This window comes from Pleurodeles waltl, chromosome 5, assembly GCF_031143425.1.
Source record: "Pleurodeles waltl isolate 20211129_DDA chromosome 5, aPleWal1.hap1.20221129, whole genome shotgun sequence".
Classification (NCBI taxonomy): Eukaryota; Metazoa; Chordata; class Amphibia; order Caudata; family Salamandridae; genus Pleurodeles; species Pleurodeles waltl.
The window spans coordinates 678,735,149-678,760,300 of NC_090444.1; the positions used below are offsets into that span (position 1 = coordinate 678,735,149).

General features: G+C 45.7%; 1 protein-coding gene across 5 annotated transcripts in view; it reads left to right on the top strand.

The window, feature by feature from the left end:
- NT5DC1 (5'-nucleotidase domain containing 1) overlaps positions 1-25,152 on the top strand; it is a 999,625-nt gene that overhangs the window by 65,678 nt on the left and 908,795 nt on the right. For all 5 annotated transcript variants that reach the window (XM_069234556.1, XM_069234559.1, XM_069234557.1 and 2 more), the window contains exon 2: positions 11,664-11,755. In XM_069234556.1, the coding sequence (XP_069090657.1) occupies positions 11,664-11,755 (92 nt within the window). The remainder of the gene's footprint in view (positions 1-11,663; positions 11,756-25,152) is intronic.

The window sequence follows — 25,152 nt, forward strand, 5'->3', positions numbered from 1 at the left end:
GCCTTGAGGGGATCTAACATAAATTTTGGAATTCTCCTCACTTTATGCACAGAAGGAACGGCATTCTTCTTCAGAATAATTCTGTGCTCAGAATTGGACAGACACCTTAATTCCTCTCTGAACACAGTAGGGAACTACTTCAGAACTTCAAGATCCACGTTACCATCATTCACTACTATAACCTGGCACTTGGCATTAGGGTCCAACTTAATTCCTATATCTCGTTGGTGACGCCAACCTAGTAGATTGTTTCCTCGTTTTGCTACATAAACCTTACCCACAGTGGCCTTATCCTGGAATTGAGTGTGCATGATCTTATACCCAATCACTTCTATTTTGGATCCCCCATAACTGACAGGCTTGATATCAGGTTCTGTTAAGAAATGGAAATCCTCCCCAAAAATTGCCCGCCAATTCTTGTCCCCCACCATGGTATAAGGAGAACCTGAGTCAGCCAACACTGTCACACTTTTCCCATCAAGCTTAATAGCACACTCAGGCATGACTACAGGCCCAACATCTACCATTCCAGCATCGTTTTCAATGTTATTGATATCTGATTCAATACATAAGATCATTTTGTTAACATTCTCGGTGACAGCATCTATGTTGCATCTGTCACTATTGCAGACCCTGGCATAGTGCCCCTTTTTCCCACACTTCCTGCACTGAGAATTGCGTGCGAAACAATTAGGACTGTTCGCCGTGTGCCCCGAATTGCCACAGCGAAACCAACGTTGAAGTCTAGGTTCCTTCTTCTTCTCTTGGGTAATTCCTGGGGTCTTACTGTCACTGTCACTGCTAACCCTCAAGACTTCCTCCCGAAGATGTGGTGCTTGAACCATGCACAAATTGTTCTCTCCATCGTCATTCATCTCCTTAATCCAACTGTTGGTGCTTTCCATCCCTTCAACAATTGCCGTGGCCTCTCTCAAGTCAGGGTTTTTCGTCAACAGTTTTTCCTGAACCCTCTTGTTGTTAGTACAATGGACGAGTTGGTCACGGATCAGGGAGTCTGTGATATCACCAAAATCACAAGTGCGTGCTAACATGCGTAAAACAGCAACGTAATTTCCTACACTTTCAGACTTCCCCTGTGATCGTGCAAAAAACTTGTGTCTTTCAAGAACAACATTGAGTTTGGTTTCGAAGTGCGCTCCTAAAATGGCTTCTGACATTTCATAGCAGCCCCTGGGTTCACCTTCCGCTCCTCCAATAGATAAGGTCTCAAGACTATCGTAGATATTCCTGCCTTCAATTCCTTAAATGTGCAATAAGACTGCTTGTTTTCTGGCTAGAGAGAACTTTTCTCCCCCTATCGCTATTAGGTAGGAATCAAAAAGATTCTTCCAGCGTTTCCACGGAAGAATCGGGTCACCTTTATCTGATAGAAAGGGAGGTGGTTGAGACATTGTAGGAGTAGCCATAACGTGTATACAATAAAGTAATGCAAATTTGTTGGAGAACTGGAATTGGAAACCTGAAAGGTACAGTTGAGAAAAAGGAATGTAAGTCTTGTTAAATTTCAATGTAGAAGGAAGTCTCGTAAGAAATAGTTAACACCGTGTAATGCAAGGAGTCTGCAAATGATTAACCAATTAAATTGATGCCAAACAATATTTCTGTGAAATGCGCGTTCATTGTGCGTCGGGTTGCTGATTCTTCTGGTTTGGCACGGTTGAAGAAACGTGAGCGCGTTGCTAGGCAGCTTTGCGACGGCTGCGCACGCAACTGCACGCTTGCGTTGTTGGGGCCGCGTTGCTAGGCTTCCTGCACGCTCTAGCGCGCGTGTGCAGCTTTCTCGTTACCAGGGCCGCGTTGCTAAGGCTCCTGTAAGCGATGCCACGCTCAAACGCGTGTGCAGCCTTCAGCGCGCAGGAGCCGTTGAGGGCCTCGCACCTCAAGCCAGTATTAAAAAAAAACTAAAACGGGTCCAAAGTCGGAAAAAAACCCAGAAGGGGAATAAAACAGTTTCCGGAAGGAAAATAAATAGTTCCTGAAACCGCGTCACCTGGGGACATCCAACACCTCACTTCCACTCCAGTGGTGGCCGCTGACGTCGCCCACGCTGCTGTTGATGTAGAGAAGTCTTCACCCGCAACCAGGATAGCTGGTATCTTCACTTGAAACAGGTAGGAAAAGTGCAGCTGTGCATCCGCAACAAGTGGTGAAACAGAGGGAGAGCACCAGTAAGAAAATCTGTGGGTTCTGGGTTGGTGGTGACCTCGTCGCCAGTTTTATGCTCAAACACGGAAAAGTTGTAAAGAAGAGCTTTATTGGGAAACCACCAACCTGACAGCAGCGTATGCTCCCATCCCTTCAACCGTCCAGTATCTCTGCTCCAGATTCCGAGCTCGAGTCATCTCACCTAGAATCTGTATGACAGAGATTCTAGACTGTGCCCAACATTCTTAAGTAGCCACAACACTTTTATTTGGCCTTCAGGTAAACCGGCCTGTTTTGGCCTGTTTCTGTATGATCAGGACTCTTAGGAAAGTGTTTCCTTATATCTCCCTTCCAGCTTGTAAGCAAGTGGCATTGGCACTTATTTTGTCAAGGTTAGACTACTGTAATGCGCTGTATCTGGATACCAACATGACAATTATAGCCAAACTGCAGTTGGTCCAAAAGGTGGGGGCAAGGCTGATTCTTGATGTTCTTAAATCTCTGTCAATTTCACTAGGGATTCGGAAGCGCCACTGGTTACCTGTGAACAAATGTATTACCTTCAAAGCTTTATGTATTTTTCACAAGGCATTCCATAACATTGGGCATGGAGAAATTAAAACATGTTTCAATGGTATATTCCCTCCAGACACCTTTGGCCCGCAGGTCAAAATCTGTTAATCGTTCCTAAATACTGTAAAGCAAAGTGGGGAGCTAGAGCCTTTTTGGTGGCCGCATCCAAGATATAGAACTCCCTTTCTCTCTCCATATTCTGTCTTCAGGATCAGCTGCAATTAAATAAATCCTTAAAAACCTTGCTTTTTTCTATTTAACGGATGCCCGGGGCTTATGATCTCAAAATACTTTCCCCACCGTCCCCTACCTTCTCAGGACTAATTGCTATCAGCACCTTGATTCCTTTGGGTAGTTCTTTGTGCTTTACACATCTTTTTAGGTTCATTTCAGTCCCCACTGCTGTTTGAAGAAAAAGCAAGTGGTCATGATTGTGTTTGACATGATTGTGACTCCCAAGTGATGACATATCTCACAACCAAAAGCATAGTTTTCAAGTATTCAATTCAAGTTTTTGACTTTGTCAGCCCAAGGGTAGATTGCTTTACATATGTGAGGAAATGGGAGTTATGTTCTTTAAAACATGTCAGTCAGAGATATTTATCCCCTGTACATGCTTATGGAGCTTCATACTGAGTTCTGAAGACTATGCAATGGCCATTTGGTTAAACGTTTGGGTTTGTCTGAAGGAGAGCCTCACTACTCATCTTTTATTCTAGCACCTAATGTTGAACAGTGTGGTATGAACACATGAGAACTGTTGATATTGGATTTAACATTAATTGATCAGTTTGCAATAGTTACATGTTAAAATCTGCATTAGTACGTTCTTGAAATCAAAAACAACAATCCCAATAACTTGAACCAGCTAACAAATGAAAGCTTCTTTGTATTTTATTTTTATAAGTAACATCACCCTAGACAAACTCATTCAAATTCCTGTACACAAGTTGAAAAATTTAAAATGTTGTCTTAAAAGATAAACAGAAGCACCATGGTCTATAGGAAAGGATTATGCTTTTATCACTAATGTATCAGTTAAACATAGGGATGGTATCATCATTAACACATAAGCTGTCGTAACCCCATACAGAGGCACGGGTGAATAGGAACAACTGGGGCCAACTGTGAGGGGTGTGACCTTTTACTCCTGTTGTTCCGGGTTCCGACCAACTATGGGTGCCAAGTAAATGGGCCAAGAACTACCCCTTCATCACTTGACTCTCAGTGGTAGCACGGGCTGAGTGGTCAAAAGCTCTTCATGGGTTGGTAGGTGTGAGGGTTCATAACGCAACATACACACACTGAGCCCAATAAGATGATTGTCCAATTCAGTACTGATCGTTAGTGTAAAAACAGTATTCCTCTTATTCACCTCTCCTACACTATGTACTCAGCATACCTGATGGAACTTAGAAGGTGAAGCTCCAGGTGCTGCCTCAGTAGTGATGCTCATGAAAGTCTGGCTTTGGCCTTGAAGGTTATGAGCTCCTAGGATGGTAAACTGCCAAGCTCGAACAAGTTTCATATGAGTCTGCTGCCCTGTTACCACCATACTGCAACTGTGTTCTTCAGAAGAGTCTAGGAGCCAGGGTACTTCCCTCCCTCACTTTTCACAATGAGCGTTCTGCACTATGACCTTCCTGTGGGGAGCACCCTGAGGCAGTCGCAGACTGCAACAGCTTCTGTGTGGAGTGGCTCCTTCTTTGTCTTTCCTTTCAGTAAGTCAGTGAAACAGTGGTGCTTCTGCAGACGGCTCCTAGACTTGTTCCCAAATTCCTCCACCGGTTATGGGAATTCCTCTGACACAGAAGCAGCCCTCTCCTGGCATGTGTGAACAGGTGACAGTCCCAATCAAGTCTTATGCTTTGTGAATGGCCTCAACAGTCTGTGGCCCCCATCTTGCATACGGGATCACAGACGCAGGTGATGGCTCACAGTCCCAATTTTATAGGTGATGGCCCCAACAGTTTTGGTGGCAACATGCAATGTCCCAGGGGTCCCAGTGGCTCCTCCTGGCACATGAGGGTTGCAGATATGAGTGATGACCCCAATGAGATCCACAACACCAATCTACAACTTGTAACGTCATCACAGCCTGACCAGCAGTGTCATAGATGTCCACAAGAGAGTGGATGGCAGTCTTGCAACACTGCTCCCGGCTGGACTGGGCACCTCACACTCTGCACACTGGGATCTACTCACCTGGATCCACGTTTGGCCTAACCCATAACTGTCTCTTTCCATCTCTTTGCAAGGCTCACTGTTCTTGGTAGATAGATAGATAGATGTATGGTGCTCCAAGCACTGGGCAAATGTTCTTTGTTGCTATTGTGATGGGCCCTCTCCCAGATGGGAGACTGTCAGATCCTCGTTCCAGCAGTAAAAAGTCTTGGTGATATTCATTTCGTAATGAGTCTGGGCTGTTCAACTAAGTATAGACCTCACTCTCTTACATTTATAGTCCAAATCAGACACATACGTGATTTAATGTCTAACCTTTGAGGTTTGTGTTGTGCTTGTCAGCTCCTTTGAAGTGTTCTCTCCTCTCCATTGCCCTTTGTCAAAAGGATAGTCCTCCACAGCAGGAATGCTGCAATTCTGATTGACAACATAGACCACGTGTAACCGGGGTCACACCTGGCTGTCACCCTCCACTCAAATATGCCCTATAAAGGTTCAAAGGATTAAGGGGGTCATTCTAAGTCTGGCGGGCGGCGGAGGCCGCCCGCCAGACTTCCCCCCTCCAAAATACCACTCCGCGGTCGCAAGACCGCTGAGGGTATTTTGGCTTTTGCACTGGGCTGGCGGGCGACCGCCAAAAGGCCGCCCGCCAGCCCAGTGCAAAAACCCTTCCCACTAGGACGCCGGCTCAGAATTGAGCCGGCGGAGTGGGAAGGTGCGACGGGTGCAGTGGCACCCGTCGCGTATTTCAGTGTCTGCAATGCAGACACTGAAATACAAAGTGGGGCCCTCTTACGGGGGCCCCTGCAGTGCCCATGCCATTGGCATGGGCACTGCAGGGGCCCCCAGGGGCCCCACGACAACCCATACCGCCATCCTGTTCCCGGCGGGAGAACCGCCAGGAACAGGATGGCGGTATGGGCTGTCAGAATCCCCCATGGCGGCGCAGCAAGCTGCGCCACCTTGGGGGATTCCCAGGGCAGCGGAAAACCGGCGGGAGACCGCCGGTTTTCCTCTTCTGACCGCGGCTGAACCGCCGCGGTCAGAATGCCCTGCGGGGCACCGCCAGCCTGTTGGCGGTGCTCCCGCCGACCCTGGCCCCGGCGGTAAGGAACCGCCGGGGTCAGAATCACCCCCTAAGTCTTCCTTTCTATCAAGATTCCCATGTTGTGCTAATCTTATCAGTCCCCCATCTCCATGACAAAGATCCCAGGCCCCAGAGACTAGAACTCTTCCTGGATTCAAAGAGCCCTTTGATGTGCACAGATGATGCTTTGCTCCTCTCTCTTCAGTGTGTCTGTCCCAGCCCAGGCCCAGGATTGTCAGCACTACACATATCCTGTCTATGGTGGGATGCTGCTCTCACCTGTCCAGTCTCTCCAGGCCCTGGTCTTCCAAAATGGAACCCACAGGCTTCCATGTTATGTACCATCCATAGACACACACATACAACCCAGCAAGTATCACATGATGTCTGGCATTGCACACAGTCCGTACAAGTCAGGGGTGAGTTAAGTATGCAGTTACTTATCTTTACACTCCAATGACACACGTTAAACTGCCTGTTCACATTCCTTATTCTGCTACGTAGAAAACAGGTATGCTGCTTCCACTGACCCATGTCACTTAACTCCAGGTAACGTCACTAGCCCTCTACCTTCATGAGAGTAGAGCTTGGTGTGCCCCTCCATGTCTAAGCAAACTGCAATAACATGGCACAGGCCTAGGCCATGAAACACACAAATGATTTGTGATCACCCATTACCAAAAATCAGTACCTGGTGTAAGAAATTGAGTTACTGGTTGAGGGGGGTGAAACCCTTCTCAAGCAGCAGCCACAATCCTTGTCAATGAGAAGTCACAAGCAAACTCCAAATTAACCTGTGCTCAACCCTCTGGTAGTTTGGACAGTATAAAAAGTATTTATGCAGCACTTCAAACAGTAATAACGTGAAAACACAACACAAGAAGAATCCCACACCAAATTAGAAAAATATAGCAACCTTTAACAAATAAATTAAGACCAAAACAACAAAATCCAATAAGTAGAATCAGAGCTGTACAAGTTTAAGGTTTTCTGTGAAAATAGCTTTGAAAAGTACAAATCGTCAACTGTAGTTTTCTGGTCATGGTTGACCAGGAAAAAGTTCAGGCCAACCGAAATGGAGCACAGGCCGACTAACGGGACCGACTTAGGTCCACTGAACACAGTACCTTAATACTGGTTGCAAAGAGATGCAGAGTCCATTTCTGAGGATGTGTTGCACAGCAGAAGTGATGCAACATTCAGGTTGAGAAGATGCGTCGCTTAATGGCAGTTCTGGGGAGCTGCGAGTTTTGGTTTCATAGGAACCACCACTGCGTGATGCATTTCAGCGATGTCCTTGTGCTGAAATGCATCACGCAGTGGTGGTTCCTGTGAAATGCGCTGGGCCAGTCAATGTTCTTGCATTGGGGAGGACCTCGCAGCAGAGGTGATGTGTCAGTTCAGAGGGCAAACCGTTGAGTAGTAAAGGCAACATGCTGGTTCTGCAGGAGATGGACTGCGCTGTGGAGATTTGTCGTTTCTGCTGAATCCACAGATGGGCTGGTAGAGCACCTTCAGGCCCACTTCTAAGGCTCCAGGACTGGGATGATGTCACTTGGGAGGGCAGGACAGAGCTCAGAGATCAGATGCTGTGTTCAGTCCCTGAGGCTTCTGATCAGGAGACCAGCCAACTAGACCTGCGGTCACTCTGGGATCCTGGGATTAGAGATGCAGGTCAAGTCCTCACCCAGGCAAGAGGGCAGCAGAGCAGCAGGTCAGCATAATAGGGCAGCAGTCCACCAGAGTGGCAGTCCTTTCAGCAGCACCACAGTTTTTTCTGGCAGTATCCACAAGTGTACTGAAGTGTTGTGTCTAATAGCTCAATATTTATACCTGGTGCCCACTTTGAAGTATAGGAAGTTTGTAGAGACTTCCACTCCCCTGAGGTGTCAGGCATCTCCTTCCTCCCTGTCCTGCACCCAGCTTGTCTGGGGTCACAAAACACCGGTATCAAACCTTTTGTGAGAGTGCTCAGGCAAAGCCTTTGTGATGTGCAAATGGAGTAGGTGACAGCTCCCCCCTGTTAACTCAGAGTGGTCCATCCTGCCAACCCCTAGGTTCCTTTCCTCTCACTGCCTGGGAGCAATACATTAGAAACAACTGCCATCTGCACCTAGTCATGTGACCCAGAAGCAGGCTGCGGGCAGCACATGGTTAGGATAAGAAAATGCAACTTTCTAAACATGTCATTTTTAGAATTGTGACTAAAAATCTGACTTTAATGTTAAAGGGTGCTTTTAATTGATTCTTTAGACACCAAACTTCAGGGTTTAAGCCCTGAAGCGTCCAGGGCGATTGTCAATCAGTGACACCTCGTCACAGAGTGGGGAGGGGTCAGAAGTCTCACCTAAGGTCAGCCAGGGAGGAAAGGCAGCAGTCCCAACTCTCTTGGGACCTCCGAGCTGAAGGTAAGTGTGTGTGTGTGTTTTTAAATGAATGTTTACTGCGTGTGTGTATGTTTGAATGTTGATGAGTGTTGTGAATGGATGTGCGTGCATGTGTGAATGAATAAGTGTGAGTGTGCTTCCCGCCTGCCCCCTCCCTCCTAAAATTAACGTCCGCCACTGAAATACACTGCCTACTTTAGGGGTGACATATGTATTCAGAAGGAATGTTTGGACCTGGCAAAAGGTTTATTTTGCCAGGTCCAAATGGCAGTTAGAAATGCGCACAAAGGCTCCAATGGCAGGCCTGAGACATGTTTAAAGGGCTACTTAAGCGGGTAGCACAATCAGTGCTGCAGGCCCACTAGCAGCATTTAATTTACAGACCCTTGGCACATGTAAAAAGACTTTACTAGGTACTTACAAGTAAATTAAATAGGCCAATTGGATGTAAGGCAATTTTACCAGGTTTTAAGGATAGAGTATAAGCATGTTAGCACTGATTGGCGGTGGTAAAGTGTTCAGAGTTCTAAAGCCAGAAAAATATAAGTCAACAAAACAGGAGGGTTGAAGGCACAACCTTAGGGGAAAACTACAGCAAGGAAGCCAGGTTTAACACCTGAGATGCAGATATTGATGCATCTACAGCGCTGAGGCAGGTGCACACGTCCGTCACCATGCTGAGGACTTTCCTGTCCCAACAAAAGACTAGAGAACTGAAATCAACAAACAATTATCAGTCATTTCTTATTAGGAAAGGTTCTCGGATAATACAATGTAGATGGAAAAACCTCTGATTCTAAATTAGCTACTTAGACTGATCAAAGGTTCCAGCGTTTTGGGAAATGGAAAAGCTTGCTTAAACATTTCTGGGTGTGCCTAGTCTCCTTGTTTTATTAAAAGCACAGAAAACAGCAAGTCGACCCCAGTGAAAGCTACAGGGTCTAGGAATTTTAAAAATAATATTAACATTTTTGTTTTTCGAAGTATAAACGTACACAATTTAGAATGTTATCTGCAAGGCAGAAAATATTTTCTCTATGTGGTAAGTTGCATGTCAAGAAAATATGTCTATCATCTCACTGTTATGGATGCAATTCTTCAGTCACATATTTAGAGCATTAGTATATGCAAGACAGTTTTTCCGTATCGGATCAGTGAAATTAAGACCTTTTTGCTGAATAAAGTCAGAAATCTGGTCACTCTGGCATCACTACTATGTGTGCGACACATATTCGATGTGTAAAAAAAATCTAAGATTCACTGGTAAAAATATGTGATTTTTATAGATTGCCTGAAGTACTCATACTGTTCAAAAGAGTTTCTGCTGACGTAAATGATGTGTAAATATGCACTGGCTCAAATGATTTTCTTTGTTCTCACACAAAATATTTTTTCCCTATAGAAAAACTCATTCTCTTACAATAACTGCCAAGCTGGTGGATTCTATGCTGCCATAGTGCAATTTCTGATTGTTAATTCACCAAATTCAGTTTCCTGAATCAGGAATTTTGGATTTATTGTTATAATAACATTTTTTGTGCACCTAAATTCCACTTAAGGTTCTCAAAAGTGGTTGTTAATCGGGCCCAACATTATGACACAGAAATTTTGTTAGCACGGGTAAATTCCTCCCATCAGAACATAAGCCCCAGATCACAAAGCTATTTACATTAGCAGGTCGAACTTTCTATGTAAGATTTCATTAATTCTGAATGTTAAACTACAAGTCTGTAAGATGTGTTGCTTGTGCATCCATTAGTTATTAATATATGTGTTTGCCTTTTTGATTTACGTTTTTACTTTGTATGCCAAATTGTGGCCCACAGTCTCGCCGAGTTTTCAGCACGATTGCTAGCAGTTCAAATAATTTTTATTCAGCATTTTTGGAGGTTAACAAGCCATTTGAAGATATCCAGAAAATTGGGCCTAGTCGGGGGTCCTTGATAAACGAAGTTGGACATATTTAAAACATCTGAACTTGCACATATTGTGCCTATTCGTTCAGTTGGTTATAACCAGAATGTGCTCCTAAAATTATAACAATATTAAGGCCCTCATTCTGACCCTGGCGGTCGGACCGCGAACAGACCGGCGGTCAGAAAAATGGCATTCTGACCGCGGCGGTCACCGCCGCGATCGCCCGCCACTTCCCCACTCCGACCGCCACGGCGGTCATGACCGCCGGGCTGGAGTTTGCGCACTCCGGCCCGGCGGTCGTCCCAAGACCGCCAACGGTATCATGACCCTGCCTACCGCCGCGGTTTCTTGCGGTCGGGAACCGCCATGCGAACCATGGCGGTAAGCACTATCGGGGCCAGGGAATTCCTTCCCTGGCACTGATAGGGGTCTCCCCCACCCCCCACTACCCACCCGAGTCCTCCCCCCACACCCTCCACCCCCCTGCCACCCCCCAGAGGTGGTACGAACCCCCTCCCCACCCCCACCCCGACATGCACATACATGCACCCCGACATGCACACACCCCCAACATGCACATATACACACCCCCTACACACACATACACAACGGGGACACATACCCGCACACATACATGCAGACATGCGCACCTGCCGAACAGCACACATTACCCATAGACACAGCAGCACCCCCCGCCCGCATACACGCACTCACACACCCCCTCTACACACTCACACGCACACCCCCATGCACGCCCACATCACACAACACCCCCCCTCCCCCTCCCCTCACGGACGGTCAACTTACCTTGTGCGTTGGTCCTCCGGGAGGCGATGGTAGCCATGGGGAGGTGACCGCCAACAGAACACCGCCAACAGAAGACCGCCACACAGATATGTGGGTCGTAATTCTGTGGGCGGTGTTCTGCTGGCGTGGCGGTGGAGGTTGACCAGTCTCCACTTTTCCGCCGACCGCCAGTGTGGCTGCTGGCGGTTTCCCGGCGGAACGCTCCCAGCGGTCGGAATGCGCACAGCGGCATACCGCCGCGGTCGGCGGTCTTCACCGCGGCGGTAACTCGGCGGTCTCGCTAAAAGACCGCCAAGGTCAGAATGAGGGCCTAAATTGGCTTATTTCCCCATAATCTGCTTGTGTGATAGCTCATTTATTATTGCGCAAAATCTGAATAACCATATTACAGTTGCAACTCCTCAAAAAGATATTTAAGAACACGTTCCTTCCAATGACTATCAGCCCTGGTTTCTAGTGCAACAAAACATTTTTAAGGTTTTATTTAGAGACTGTTTATTGACTAAAGTAATTTCCTAAGTGTGTGTTTCTTCTTTTTTCAGCTTATATATGATGGGTTTTCCCACTACTTGGTGTCTGAAAGAGGATTCAGCAAAGATCTACTGAATCCTGCTCCAGAGCATTGGGATTTTTGGTATGTTGCCTCCCCTATTCTCCAGGCCTCTTCCTGATTTCTTAATTGAAAAGGTTAATGTTTTTTAAAGACTCACCCACTTCTTGTACATAGATTAAAAAAATTAAAGTCCTCTACATGTTTCGGTGACGTTAATTTCTGGGTCTTGCTTAACAATGACTATTTAAATCTCCATATTGATTTTCAAAAGAGAACTAAAAAGCAGGGTATATCCTCAATAATACATTTACATACCCCTCGATAGTATGCACAATGCAAGAGTGTCACTGGTACAGGTTTCATAGTTTATAATAAATAGATCACAATTATGTGTAGATCCAGTTATTCAGTCTGGGTATTGGACATTAAAATCACAAATTACTTGTGGGCAAGGATGTGGAATTTGTAGAAATCGCCCAACGCCCGGGACATATTGTCTGGGGTCAAGGGCCCAAACCCTTCGCTGCTGGTTTACAGAGAAGGGAACTGTCTGCAGTGGATAATATGGGTGTATATATCTTAATGCTGTTCAAATTTGTATTTATGGTTCATTAATGAATAGCCTTCATTATTAGGGTGAGCACTGAAATAAACAATTTAAGTTCACACTTCACTGCTGACAATGGTTCCAGTAAAAAAAGAAAAAAGTGTACCCACATTTTGTTAAGCTTAACAATATGAGGCTAATTATAATGCTCCCAGAATGCTCTCTGATTAGATGCAAATGTTTGCAGAAGCTTGTAAGCAAGAGTGATGATTCTTTGCTTTCAAAATAAAATGTTCAAAAAATGCAAGTAGGAAAACAAAGTTTCACTACTATGAAAGTTTAGGTGCTGTTTCTTTTTCATACGTCATTTAGTAAAATGTATTGATGCATGCTAGTATTTACAAAACATATTCCTAAAGGAAAATCAGTGTAGCCACTTTCAACAAGATTATGGGAAGCATGAAAATAAACAACACTGGCAAAGCCAACCAATCTGACATTTTTTTGTGAGTCTTTTGGTTCTGTCAACTAGTGTCTTGTTTTGAAATGGTTTTTGTACCACTTAATTGTTGTGGTAGCTACCATGCCCGCACCGTTGAAACAAACACTGGCAAAAAGAAGAAAAAGATTTTGGTCTCAAAAAGCACACATTGCCACCAGTGGCCTAGGAAAAGGCCCTGCAGCCCGCCTCTAGGGCCCCCCCTCAGCACAGTACCTGCCCTGAGTGATTCTGGAGGGGGGGGGCTCCAGTTTTGTTACACTACTGATTGCAACTGTAGTTCCTGGCACTGAACAAAACTACTTTGTGTGCCAATATGCTCCTTATGGAAGAGCAGAATGCGATCACTAACAGTAAAGCCAAGCGATAGATAGATAGAGAGAGAAACAGAAGTTTAATAAAAACAAAATGTCTTTGTTAACGCCAGACCTAATTAGGGACCCAATTCTTAAAGAAAGTCACAAAAGTGCACCCATGGTATATGTCTTTGAATTAGTAGCTTTCGTGAATTCAAAAGAATTTCAGAAGTAGACCAAGAAATTGTACTTCCAGGAAATATTTGTAAACTGCATTTTAGCATGAGCAAATATGCATGTGTAGATTTGCTCATGTGAAAATATATTGAGCGTGTACAAGTTCACTTTCCCTCCAACCACTTTTTTCCTAACCCTGGAAGAACATCTACTTCTGCCATCATCAGGAGTACATTTCTAACCTTTCTACCTTTCTCGTTATGGGAAAAGATTAGAGAAGAGCTGACTAAATCCTTAAAACATGCAAGTTAGTAGATTTGCAGAATCAAAGGAATTCCAGCCCTGGAACTATTGGTTACTGCTTCCCCCAGCCCCAGTAAGTAGACTTGAGGAAAGGTAATTGCTGTAGTAGGGATTGAAATTGCCCTACTATAGTAGTACCCATGGCATAATCAGAGGGGCTATTATCAGAGGTCTTGCATAATGAGAATTCTGCCATAATTTGTCGCCGCACTACATGGCACCAAAGGGACAAGTAGATTTTTTTTCAGGACAAGTAGATTTCAGAAGCAGCCTGTCCCATGGACAAGTAGATATTTTAATAAATTCCACAGCCCTGTGTGGGGGAACAAAATAGGTGTTTTCAGTGTATTAAATGCAGCCTTTACAAAAAATGTTCTAGTTATTTTAGATGATGAGTGCCTGATAGTGGTCTAGCTAGTTAAAGAAAATTTACCACATGATTATTTGTTCTCCCCATTTTATCTATATCTTATTTCTCTGTGATCTAAGGTATCTTGCTGTTACCAATTTCTATAAATCTTGAGTCCATTTACGTGTTGTTGGTCCTGTACGGGTCTCCATACTTACTGCAATGCACTGTTCTCAGTAGTATTTATTTATTAGTGAGTTTGATCCCTTTTTTAAGTCAATTCTAGACCTAGGAAGCAGAGGTTGTAGGAGAGTTTCAGTGTTGAACTTTGCATGATCCAATAGTTGAAGCATAAACAATCCTTTTCATAGAGACATTGTGATGTCAAAGGTTCCTCACAGGAACCTAGCTTTTATATCCTGTTAGTAAGATCATGTTTCTATTGATATTGTCCCTTTGAAATTAATCTCACCAGCACAAGAGAAGTAAAAAAAGTGTAGAACAGTCTATCTCGAGCGGTCGCTATGTGCTGTATGTAAAATCTCAGAATACAAATGTGCCCCAGTGTTGTGTGCTTTTAATGTTGTCTTTACATTTTGTACCACCAACTCTTTTGCACAATACCGGACATAATCAATTGCCAAGCTCCTGAATAATAGTACCCTTTCTGGGAGATTCTGCATTAGTCTAATGAGGTTTAGACTGAAATCAAATGACATACCAAATTCTGTGCCAGCAGTGGCATCTATTCAGCCAGTCTATCTCTCCATTTTCTGTTTCATTGACAGTGTCCACACACAGACTGCAAAGCTGTGAAAATGAGTGCCTGAAATCAAACAGGCATTACATTTAGGAATAGATTTTAGTGGGTGTCCATTGGAAATAGCATGAATGTAAGTGCTTATCGTATCTTGTATAGCTCTTGCCATTGTAGGATTTGTAGTGAATCTTTCTGGGTGTGAGGTGTGACCACAACCCTTTCAAGTAATGCCATATAGCTATTTGTTTTTTCACTGATGATAACGTTAATAATTTGCCATTTATAGCCCAAGAAGCAACATCCTGCTGAGATTTTGTGTGTCAGAGTCTCATGATCACCCTTTTGTTCAAGTAAAATCTCTTTGAATATGCCGGTTAATGCCATATCAAGTAAACCCACCTCTGTGTTATCTGTGTCTGTAAGCAGTGAAGTTAAGAAAGAAGTAGTGTAATATGTGAGTGAAAGATATTATGAAGTGTTGTAAGGAAAAGGCATTAGCAAACTAAATATTGACCAAAACCAACCCTTATTTGGAAGCAGATGTGCACGTGATCAAGCAACACGCCGTCACCTTGCTTGCGAGCTGATGTCATGATTAAGCTCACCCATTGCCCCATTCTGTATACCATGCAAAATGGGACTGCCAGTCAAGTAGACCAGTAGCTCAAGAGAGCTGTCTCAAAGCTTGTTCATGTATATATATATTTATAATTTTTTGTAAGGAATTTTGTGATAACATAGGGTTTCATGATACCTACAGGTGTCTTATGACCAGACCTAAAAATACCCTTTGAAAACTAAGCATCAAAAATGTCTTCTGGGTGCACCCAGGGTCTCCTCCTTTCACATTGTGTTAAAATGAGCACGCTCAACATTTTTGGGCCTAGCCTAAAGATGGGTTTAACTGTCCTGCCAGCCTCATGCTTTCAAAAATATACAATTCAAAAATACATACATATATAGGTGGTCATTCCGACCCTGGCGGTTTCAAACCGCCAGGGCCGGGGACCACGGAAGCACCGCCAACAGGCTGGCGGTGCTTCCAGGGCTATTCTGACCGCGGCGGTAAAGCCGCGGTCAGAAAAGGGGAACCAGCGGTTTCCTGCCGGTTTTCCCCTGGCCCAGGGAATCCTCCATAGCCATGGGGATTCCGACCCCCTTCCCGCCAGCCTGTTCCTGGCGGTTTTTACCGCCAGGAACAGGATGGCGGGAACGGGTGTCGTGGGGCCCTGGGGGGCCCTGCACTGCCCATGCCACTGGCATGGGCAGTGCAGGGGCCCCCTAACAGGGCCCCACAAAGATTTTCACTGTCTGCTTAGCAGACAGTGAAAATCGCGACGGGTGCCACTGCACCCGTCGCACCCCTGCAACTCCGCCGGCTCCATTCGGAGCCGACTTCATTGTTGCAGGGGCTTTCCCGCTGGGCCGGCGGGCGCTCTTTTGGAGGGCGCCCGCCGGCCCAGCGGGAAAGTTGGAATGGCTGCCGCGGTCTTTTGACCGCGGGGTGGTCATTCGGCGGCCAGATATTGGCGGGCGGCGACCGCCGCCCGCCAATATCAGAATGAGGGCCATAGTGTCTCTCATTCAACACTCTTCCATCATTGGTCTGTTCAAGTATCACTCAAATTATGCTCTCTAGCACAACACATCAAATTCTAGATCAGTGGACCAGACTACTCAAGCCATTGGGGGTTTTCACTTTAAGAGACCCTAGTTTTCCCTTGAACATGTATACATACACCTAAAAAGTAGTTATTGGAGAACAGAACTTTTTAGACAGTTGTACCTCCAAGTGACTGCAAGTCCCTATATATTTTCGGGTGTCATCAACTATTTCCTTAACACTCAAGATATTCATTGTAACTTGTAATTTAGACTCTTCACTATAAACCTGGTTTGGTACATTTATTTATCATACAGAAAATGAGCACAAGTCAGAGAAGCTAGAATGTTTTATGTACATTTCCAGGTTGAAGCCACACCTAGTTAGGTTTTGATTGATATTTCAAGCATTTATATCTGACTTGAGAGGGACATCTCTGTCCACAGCTCTGACCACAGCACTGAGACCGTCCTCATCGCCTGCACAGACGACATCAGGACCAGAGTGGACAAGCGCGAGACCGTTGCCCTCATCCTCCTAGACCTCTCTGCAGCTTTTGACACTGTATGCCACCAAACCCTTGGTGCACGCCTTTTCGATGCCGGAATTCGCCACAGGGCCCTGGAGTGGCTCACCTCCTTCCTCTCCGAAAGAACCCAAACATTTTGCCTCCCTCCTTTCCAGTCTACAGCCACCAAGATCATCCGTGGGGTCCCCAAAGGATCCTCCCTCAGCCCCACCCTCTTCAACATCGACATGGCTCCTCCGCCCCACGGCATCACCATAATTTCATACGCTGACAACACCCAGCTCATCATCTCCCTCACCAGGAACCCAGCCACAGCCAAGATTAACCTGCACGCTGGACTCCTGAACATCGCCAAATGGATGACAACAAGCCACCTCAAATTGAACTCAAACAAAACAGAGATCATCATCTTCGGCCCCAACAAGACAGCATGGAACGACTCCTGGTAGCCCCCCACCCTCGGACCACCCCCAACACCCACCACCCACGCATGCAACCTTGGCATCATACTGGACTCGCCTCTCTCCATGACCCAGCAAATCAACGCCATATCATCCTCCTGCTTCAACACCCTTCGCATGCTACGCAAGACTTTCAAATGGATACCTTTAGAAAAAAGAAGAACAGTCACCCACGCCCTCATTAGCAGCAGACTGGACTACGGCAACGCGCTCTACGCAGGGACCACAGCCAAGCTTCAAAGAAAACTCCAGCGAATCCAGAACGCAGCCGCACGTCTCATCCTCAACCTCCCTCGCCACAAACACATATCCACCCACCTCAGATCCCTGCACTGGTTGCCCATCAACAAAAGGATCATTTTCAAAGTCCTCATCCACGCTCACAAAGCCATCCACGACAATGCACTGGTCTACCTCAACGAACGAGTAAACTTCCACATACCAACTCAACAGCTCTGCTCCGCCGACATCACCTTCGCTACAGTCCCCCGCATCCAACGCACCACCTCCGGCGGCAGATCCATCTCCCACCTCGCCGCCAAGACCTGGAACTCCCTCCCCACCAATCTACGCAAGACCCAGGACCTCCTAACCTTCAGAAAGCACCTAAGAACATGGCTTTTCGAGCAGTAACCGCCCCCCTCCCCCAGCGCCTTGAGACCCTACCGGGTGAGCAGTGCGCTTAAGAAATAATTTGATTGATTGATTGATTGATTGATCTCTCATACCGTTCCCTCCGAATATGTGATAGTTTCCATAGGCGCTCACATCTATGTTGGTTTTGTATAGAGGCATCATCCACTTGATGATTATTACTATGGTGTGCAGGCAAATATGTATCCACGTCATTTTGACAAATGCTGGGTGATGGGCACCTATAGACGTCTGAAGGGACATTTTGCTTACTTGTACCATTTAATTGTGGAAGTCCCACTAACTTATTAAAGTACTACTTTATAAAACGGGGTACTTTACCCATGCTACAAAATGCACAAATGCACATCCCTACAGTCATTGTCCCATTCGTTATATTTTGGCACTTTTCAGCTTGGAAACTGGGGCTGCAGGGAGGCTGGTCTATCCTTTTTTCAGTCCCAAAATATCTGTTCATCATGCGACCACTTGCAAGTGTACATTCATCTCTTTTGCAAAGTGTTACAGCCCAACTTGAGACATCAAGCTGGGGGGGGGGTGAGGTGGCGCATGCCCTCCTCCCCGTTTGTAAAATCGGCCGGGGGATAGGATCCCCAGGGCTGAAATTGGCATTGGGAGGGGGGCCATGTGCGCCACCCTCCCCGTAATATAAAAGGTATTTTCCTCAGGACCTTGCCCACCTGAGGGTCAGAGAAAAGCAAGCATAAGAGATCCTGCTAGTTAATTTTTCAATGTTGCTGTGAATTTGCTGATCCTCAGTGATTTTCGTGGCAAATATTTAAAAAAACATTTTTGGGGCCCGCCACCAGGCCTAGGGAGTTAGGTAATTACTAGCCTGCCCCTTCTTTTTTTCACCTTTTTTCTTGGGACTCGGACTCCTTCCTGGCTGAAGTGTTGGTAGCCAATCGGATATCAGCATGAGACTGTGGGATGCGTGGAGGATCAATATTTTTTTCTTTAAATTTCTCAAAAACTACTGACCGGATTTACACCAAGTAAAATAAGAGATCTTTCTGGACCAAGATCTACCTTTCTGATAAATTTGGCGTAATTCTGTTCAGCCTTTCGGTCTGTAGTTTAGTTCGAAACCTTCATGGGGAATTGTATGGGGAAAACATGTTTTGGGACTTCCCCCTTTTTCTCGGTCTCTGCTTGAAGGATCACCCCGATATTTTCAAGAGAGAAGCTGAACGAATTAGTGTATGAGTTTTGAAAATTTAATGAAATTTCATCAAATGGCGCCAAAGTTATTCGCAAAACAAAAAACTTTTCATCTATGGGAATAATGCCCTAACTATAACTACCTACTAGCGAACACCAGTAGGTTTTATATATATATATATTTTACACGGTAGTGGTTGCAACTGGGTAGTTATAATTAGGTCACTTTTTCCATAGGAAATGCCTTTTTTGGTTTGCTGATAACTTTGGTGCTGTTTGACTAATCTTCACTAAACTTTCCAAAAAGTGCTCTTTATGACTATTTTTTTCATGGAAAGTTTCGGGGTGATATGTCAAGTGAGGAACAACAAAAACTGGCGTCCAAAAATGTGAAATCCCCGGCATTTTCCATTGACTTTTTTGAACAGCGCTAACAGATCAGATCAGGTCAAAAATCTTTATTCAGTTTAAAACCATTAAAGGCAAACTAACTTTATAGCACATAATACTAAAAACAATCATTTAAAAACAGATTGTTCAAAATGCAATGTGCAAATACATGTTCAAAACATAAAATGTCCCAACAACTAGGCACAAAGACAAAACTTGAAAGCCACCATGCATTAAACAAATATTAGCACTCACATGCATCCTCCAGAAAGTGACATGTGGAAGTAGAAGCAGGATAAGTACACAATAGACCCCCTAACAGGCAAATCACGGCTATTTCTCTACCAAATTTCTAAATCTTACTGCTGCCGAGATAAATTTGTAAACCATCAAACACACATTTTCTGACTGTAAGAGTTGAAGATGGAGCAAAGCAGGTCTACACCGTCTAATATTCAGGCTTCTCAACAAGGGTATTAAAAACTTTCTTCTGGGCACTGCATAAAAGGTACAGAAGAATACAAAATGTTACATAGACTGCTGTACATGAATAAGAGGGATATTGTCCAAGTGCAGAGTCAGAGTAAGCATTACTCGGGTATGATACTAAAAGGTGAGCAATGTTGAACCTAAATCTCACCAGATAAAACCTTTGGTGGGGCTGTATTGAGAACTGGAGATTAAGTTCAATGCGGTTGATGGTCACTAGTGGTACCCCTCCATCCTCCTCATGCCCTTCATTGAGGCCTCTTTACATCTACAGCACTACCACAAAATCTGCTGAACGGAAAAACACCAAATTTGGCAGGAAGGTTGCTTTTGGTCCAGAAAGCATGCTTTTTTGATTCAGTCGAAATCCGTTCAGTCATTTTTGAGAAATTAAGGATCAAAAATATTTGTAGATCTCTGCGGTTGGGTTTGAGACACTCTCATGACAGTCCCTCGAACCCATCTTCGATAAATAGAGCATTCTGATTGGCCTAGGGGCATTCTTTCTCTTGGGTCTCATTGTTTCTGAGGGGCTGCACCCCTTGTGGGTGCAAGTGCTATGATTGGCTGGCTGCTACACAAGAATTTGTTTTGCTGGCAACCATTTCTGGACTCTGCCCACTCCCTGTACCTCCACTGGGCCCTGATGGCCTCATACCCCAGGGCTGCTTACTAAATAATGGGCTCTCCATCACCGGGGGTGATTTATTTCAAAAGGACGATGGGGGCATGCAGTCCCCTCACCGAGCAACTTTTAGGCCTCCGGAACCCCATCGCCGAGGAGCGATACTTTACAGTGTCCCTGAAGCCCACTCTTGGGACACTGTGCTACCCTGCCCAGGATGGTGCGGGTATACCCTGCTTCCACTCTCCCAGGCAGGGAGCTGAACTTTGCTGCTGCTTGGCAGGAGCAGTTAGAAAGTGTTGCTCCTGCAGCGACGGAAACAAATTGAAAGTACTGACTCCTGTCGGCACCTTGTATGGCTGGGGAGATGGCAAGGGCCTCCCACAAGGGGAGGCAGGTAAGGCTGTGGTGGCCCAAAGGCTCTTCTCACGACCTTCAAAATACAAAATGAGTTGTAGTTGCCCTGGGTGGTCAGCAGGGTACCCACATAATAAAAAATATACTGGCTTCTGCCAGCACGCACTACATGTTCTGGCTGGGGAGCTGGCTAGGGGCCCTGGGGTCCCCCTCATGGTCTCCTAAAAAAATAAAACATGCGAGTGTCCCATGTAGGTACCAGGACACTCACAAAAATATTTTCTGGAAACCATGAGAAAAAATTTATAATAAATGAGCAGCAGAGCCAATCACCCATTGTTCACTGCTCGGTGAAGGAGCACCCAATATTGCCCTGCTAGCATGTTTTTTAACCTTGGTGGTGTCCCTACAAGCGTCACCACCAAGCATTCTTTTAATGTTGTGGGGTGCTACAAGGAGTGTAACAGCTTCTTGTTGGTGCTCTATTCTCGTTAGTTGGAGCACAGGGAGCCCTTGTGGTGTTTCATAATTGCAGGCTGAAAAATACTGAAAAAAAGACTCAGAAACATGTTGGTTTTATTATAAAAATATATCTCTGAGTCTTTGTTTTAACAGCTTTCAAACCACAAAATGCAATATTAGAAACTATAATAAAAGGAAGACTCACAGACATGTTTTTTACTAAAATGTTCTTAAACATTTTTTATAATAATCACTACTGTTAAATAATGCATTATATGAATTACCAAAATATACATTAAATTAAAAATATTGGTGAGTTTTGGAGAAAGGTGATAGATCTCCTTTATATATATTGATATGCCCATGTCTAGAGAAAGCCTGTAGGTTCACTTTGTAGCTTTTTTGGTGTTGTGACTCTTTGACAAAGTTTATAAGTATGCCTCAGTGTGGCCAGAGCCAGCGATAGCAACCAAATGCGGTGCATGCTAGAAGGCTGTGCTTGGCATGTGGTTGGCTGCCTGTCAGGGGTTGAATGCAGGGCCTGGCCGCAAGCCAAGTCCTGCAGCCAACACCATGCAGTGCAGTCCAAAGGCCATGCATTGTGTGGGGTTGATGATCTTTGAGGGGTTGGACACAGGGCATGGTCACAGTGCGCAACAGGTGATTGGCTTTATATACGGTAATAAAATAATACTTTGTGTTGAAAAACCCCTAGAGATCCACTGATAAAAACAAAACTAAAAAAGTAACTATAACTTGTGCCCTAAAGTAACTATATCTCGAGCCCTTAACATGCACAGCTAATTACCCCACATATTACACCACTCATGACGTGTTCTATAACATAATCAATAACATAACTGCAAGATTTGAAATTACATCATTGATGACAAAACTGTGCAGGTCTGGGGCGCAAGTTGTGGTCAGTTGAGCTTGCAGCATTGAGCTGCAGCATGACTTTCTTTTCAGATCTACATGTGTTGCCTGGCTTTTCCCATGTGGTTGCCTGAATCTGATGCAGGGCTTAATGTGGGCGAGGTCTCTCCCTGTCAGGCTCAGCAGTAATTAAAAATGGACATTGAAATGTTTCCCTATTAGGCCCTATGTTCATGTCTGTAAGAAATGGGTTCTCTGGTTGCCAGTCAGTTTGCACTCTGTCCAAGCAGGAACCCTCACTCTAATCAGGGGAAGGGAGATACACAACTCAGATAACCCCTGCTTACCCCCTTCGTAGCTTGGCTCAAGCAGTCAAGCTTATCTCAGAGGCAATGTGTAAAGTATTTATACCAACACTGTAAGAAGTTGGCTCTGTATATACTATCTCAAAGTGAGAGATAGAGTGCACAGAGTCCAAGGGTTCCCCTTAGAGGTTGATAGTGGCAAATTAGATAATACTAATGCTCTATTTTGTGGTAGTGTGGTCGATGCTAGGCTTATCAGAGGGTGGTGTTAAGCACTTGTTGTACACACACAGGCAATAAATGAGAACACACACTCAAAGACTTAACTCCAGGCCAATAGGTTTTTATATAGAAAAATATATTTTCTTAATTTATTTTTAGAACCACAAAATTCAAATTTTAGGTAAGTACATAAATTGTAAGGTACTTCACACAGGTAAGTATAGACCTTTGATTTAATACAGTAGTACACACAGTTTTGGTTACAATGGCGATAAGCTATTTTAAAAGTGGACACTGCAAAAATCAACAGTTCCTGGGGGAGGTAAGTAATAGTTCGTTTTTCAGATAAGTAAAGCACTTACAAGTTCAGTCTTCTGGGCATAGCCAGCCCACCGTTGGGGGTTCAAGGCAACCTCAAAGCCACTGCACCAGCAACACAGGGCAGGTCAGGTGCATAGGTCAAAGGAGGGCCCAAAACACATAGGCGCCTATAGAGAACCAGGGTGCTCCGGTTCCAGTCTGCAAACAGGTACATACCTGGGTCCTCGGGGAGCGGACCAGGGGGGTTTTGTAGAGCACTCGGGGGGACACACACAAGCACACAAAACACACCCTCAGCTGCACAGGGGCGGCCCGGTGCAGTGTGCAAAGCAGGTGTTGGGTTTGCCATAGAAAACAATGGAGGGACCCAGGGGTCACTCTGGCGATGCAGGCAGGGCACAGGGAGGCTTCTCGGGCCAACCACCGACTGGGATAGGATGAGGGCTACCTGCTGGTCACTCTTGCACTGGTAGGTGGTTCCTCTCGGTCCTGGGGGCTGCGGGTGCAGTGCTTGGTCCAGGCTTCGGGTTCCTTTGTTACCAGGCAATCCCCGTCAGGGGAGCCTCTAGATCCTCTCTGCAGGTGTCACTGTGGGGGTGCAGGGAGATCGACTCAGGATTTCCACGTCGTTAGAGTCGCCTGGGAGTCCTCTCTGCAGTGTTGGTTTCTCCAAACTTGAGCCGGGGGCGTCGGATGCAGAGTGTGAAGACTCACGCTTCTGGCGGGCAGTTGGAGACTCTTTAAAGTTGCTTGTTTTGTAGTTGTTTTTGGACAGAGCCGCTGTCCTTGAGAGGTTCTTGGTCCTTTAGTTGCAGATCAGTCCTCTGTGTCCTCAGAGGTCGCTGGTCCTGCCGGATGCATCACTGTGCAGGTTCTTTGAATCTGGAGGCAGGCTGGTAGGACTGGGGCCAAGTCAGTTATCGTCTCTGTTGTCTCTGCGGGGCTTTGAAGTCAAGAGTCTTTCTTCTTGTTGTAGGTTGCAGGAATCTGATTTCCTGGGTTCAGTGTCGCCCCTAAATACTCAATTTAGGGGTGTGTTTAGGTCTGGGGGGAGGTAGCCAATGGCTACTGTTCTTGAGGCTGACTACACCCTCTTTGTGCCTCCTCCCTGTGAGGAGAGGGGCACATCCCTAATCCTATTGGGGGGAATCCTCCAAAACAAGATGGAGGATTTCCTAAAGCAGGGGTCACCTCAGCCCAGGACATCTTAGGGGCTGTCCTGGTTGGAGGGTGACTCCTTCTTGTTTTTCTCATTATCTCCTCCGGACTTGCCGCCAAAAGTGGGGGCTGTGTCCAGGGGGTGGGCATCTCCACTTGCTGGAGTGCCCTGGGGCATTGTAACATGAAGCCTGAGCCTTTGAGGCTCACTGCGAGGTTTTACAGTTCCTGCAGGGGGGGGTGTAAAGCACCTTCGGCCAGTGCAGGCTTTGTTTCTGGCCTCAGAGAGCACAAAGGCTCTCACCCCATGGGGTCAGAAACTCGTCTCAGTGGCAGGCTGGCACAGACCAGTCAGTCCTGCTCTGAAGGATTGGGATAAAATACAGGGGGCATCTCTAAGATGCCCTCTGTGTGCATTTTGTAATAAATCCAGCACTGGCATCAGTGTGGGTTTATTATTCTGAGAAGTTTGATACCAAACTTCCCAGTATTCAGTGTAGCCGTTATGGAGCTGTGGAGTTTGTTTTGACAAACTCCCAAACCATATACTTAATATGGCCACACTGTACTTACAGTATCTTAGAATGGACTTAGACACTGTAGGGGCATATGGCTCATGCAGCTGTGCCCTCACCTGTGGTATAGTGGACCCTGCCTTAGGGCTTTAAGGCCTGCTAGAGGGGTGCCTTACCTATGCCACAGGCAGTATTTTGGGTGCATGGCATCCTGAGGGGGGTGCCATGTCGACTTTGCCTTTGTCTCCCCACCAACACACACAATCTGCAATGGCAGTGTGCATGTGTTAGGTGATGGGTCCCTTATGGTAGCACAACACATGCTGCAGCCCTTAGGGACCTTCCCTGGTCACTGGGCCCTTGGTACCACTGGTACCTATTACAAGGGACTTATCTGTGTGCCAGGGGTGTGCCAATTG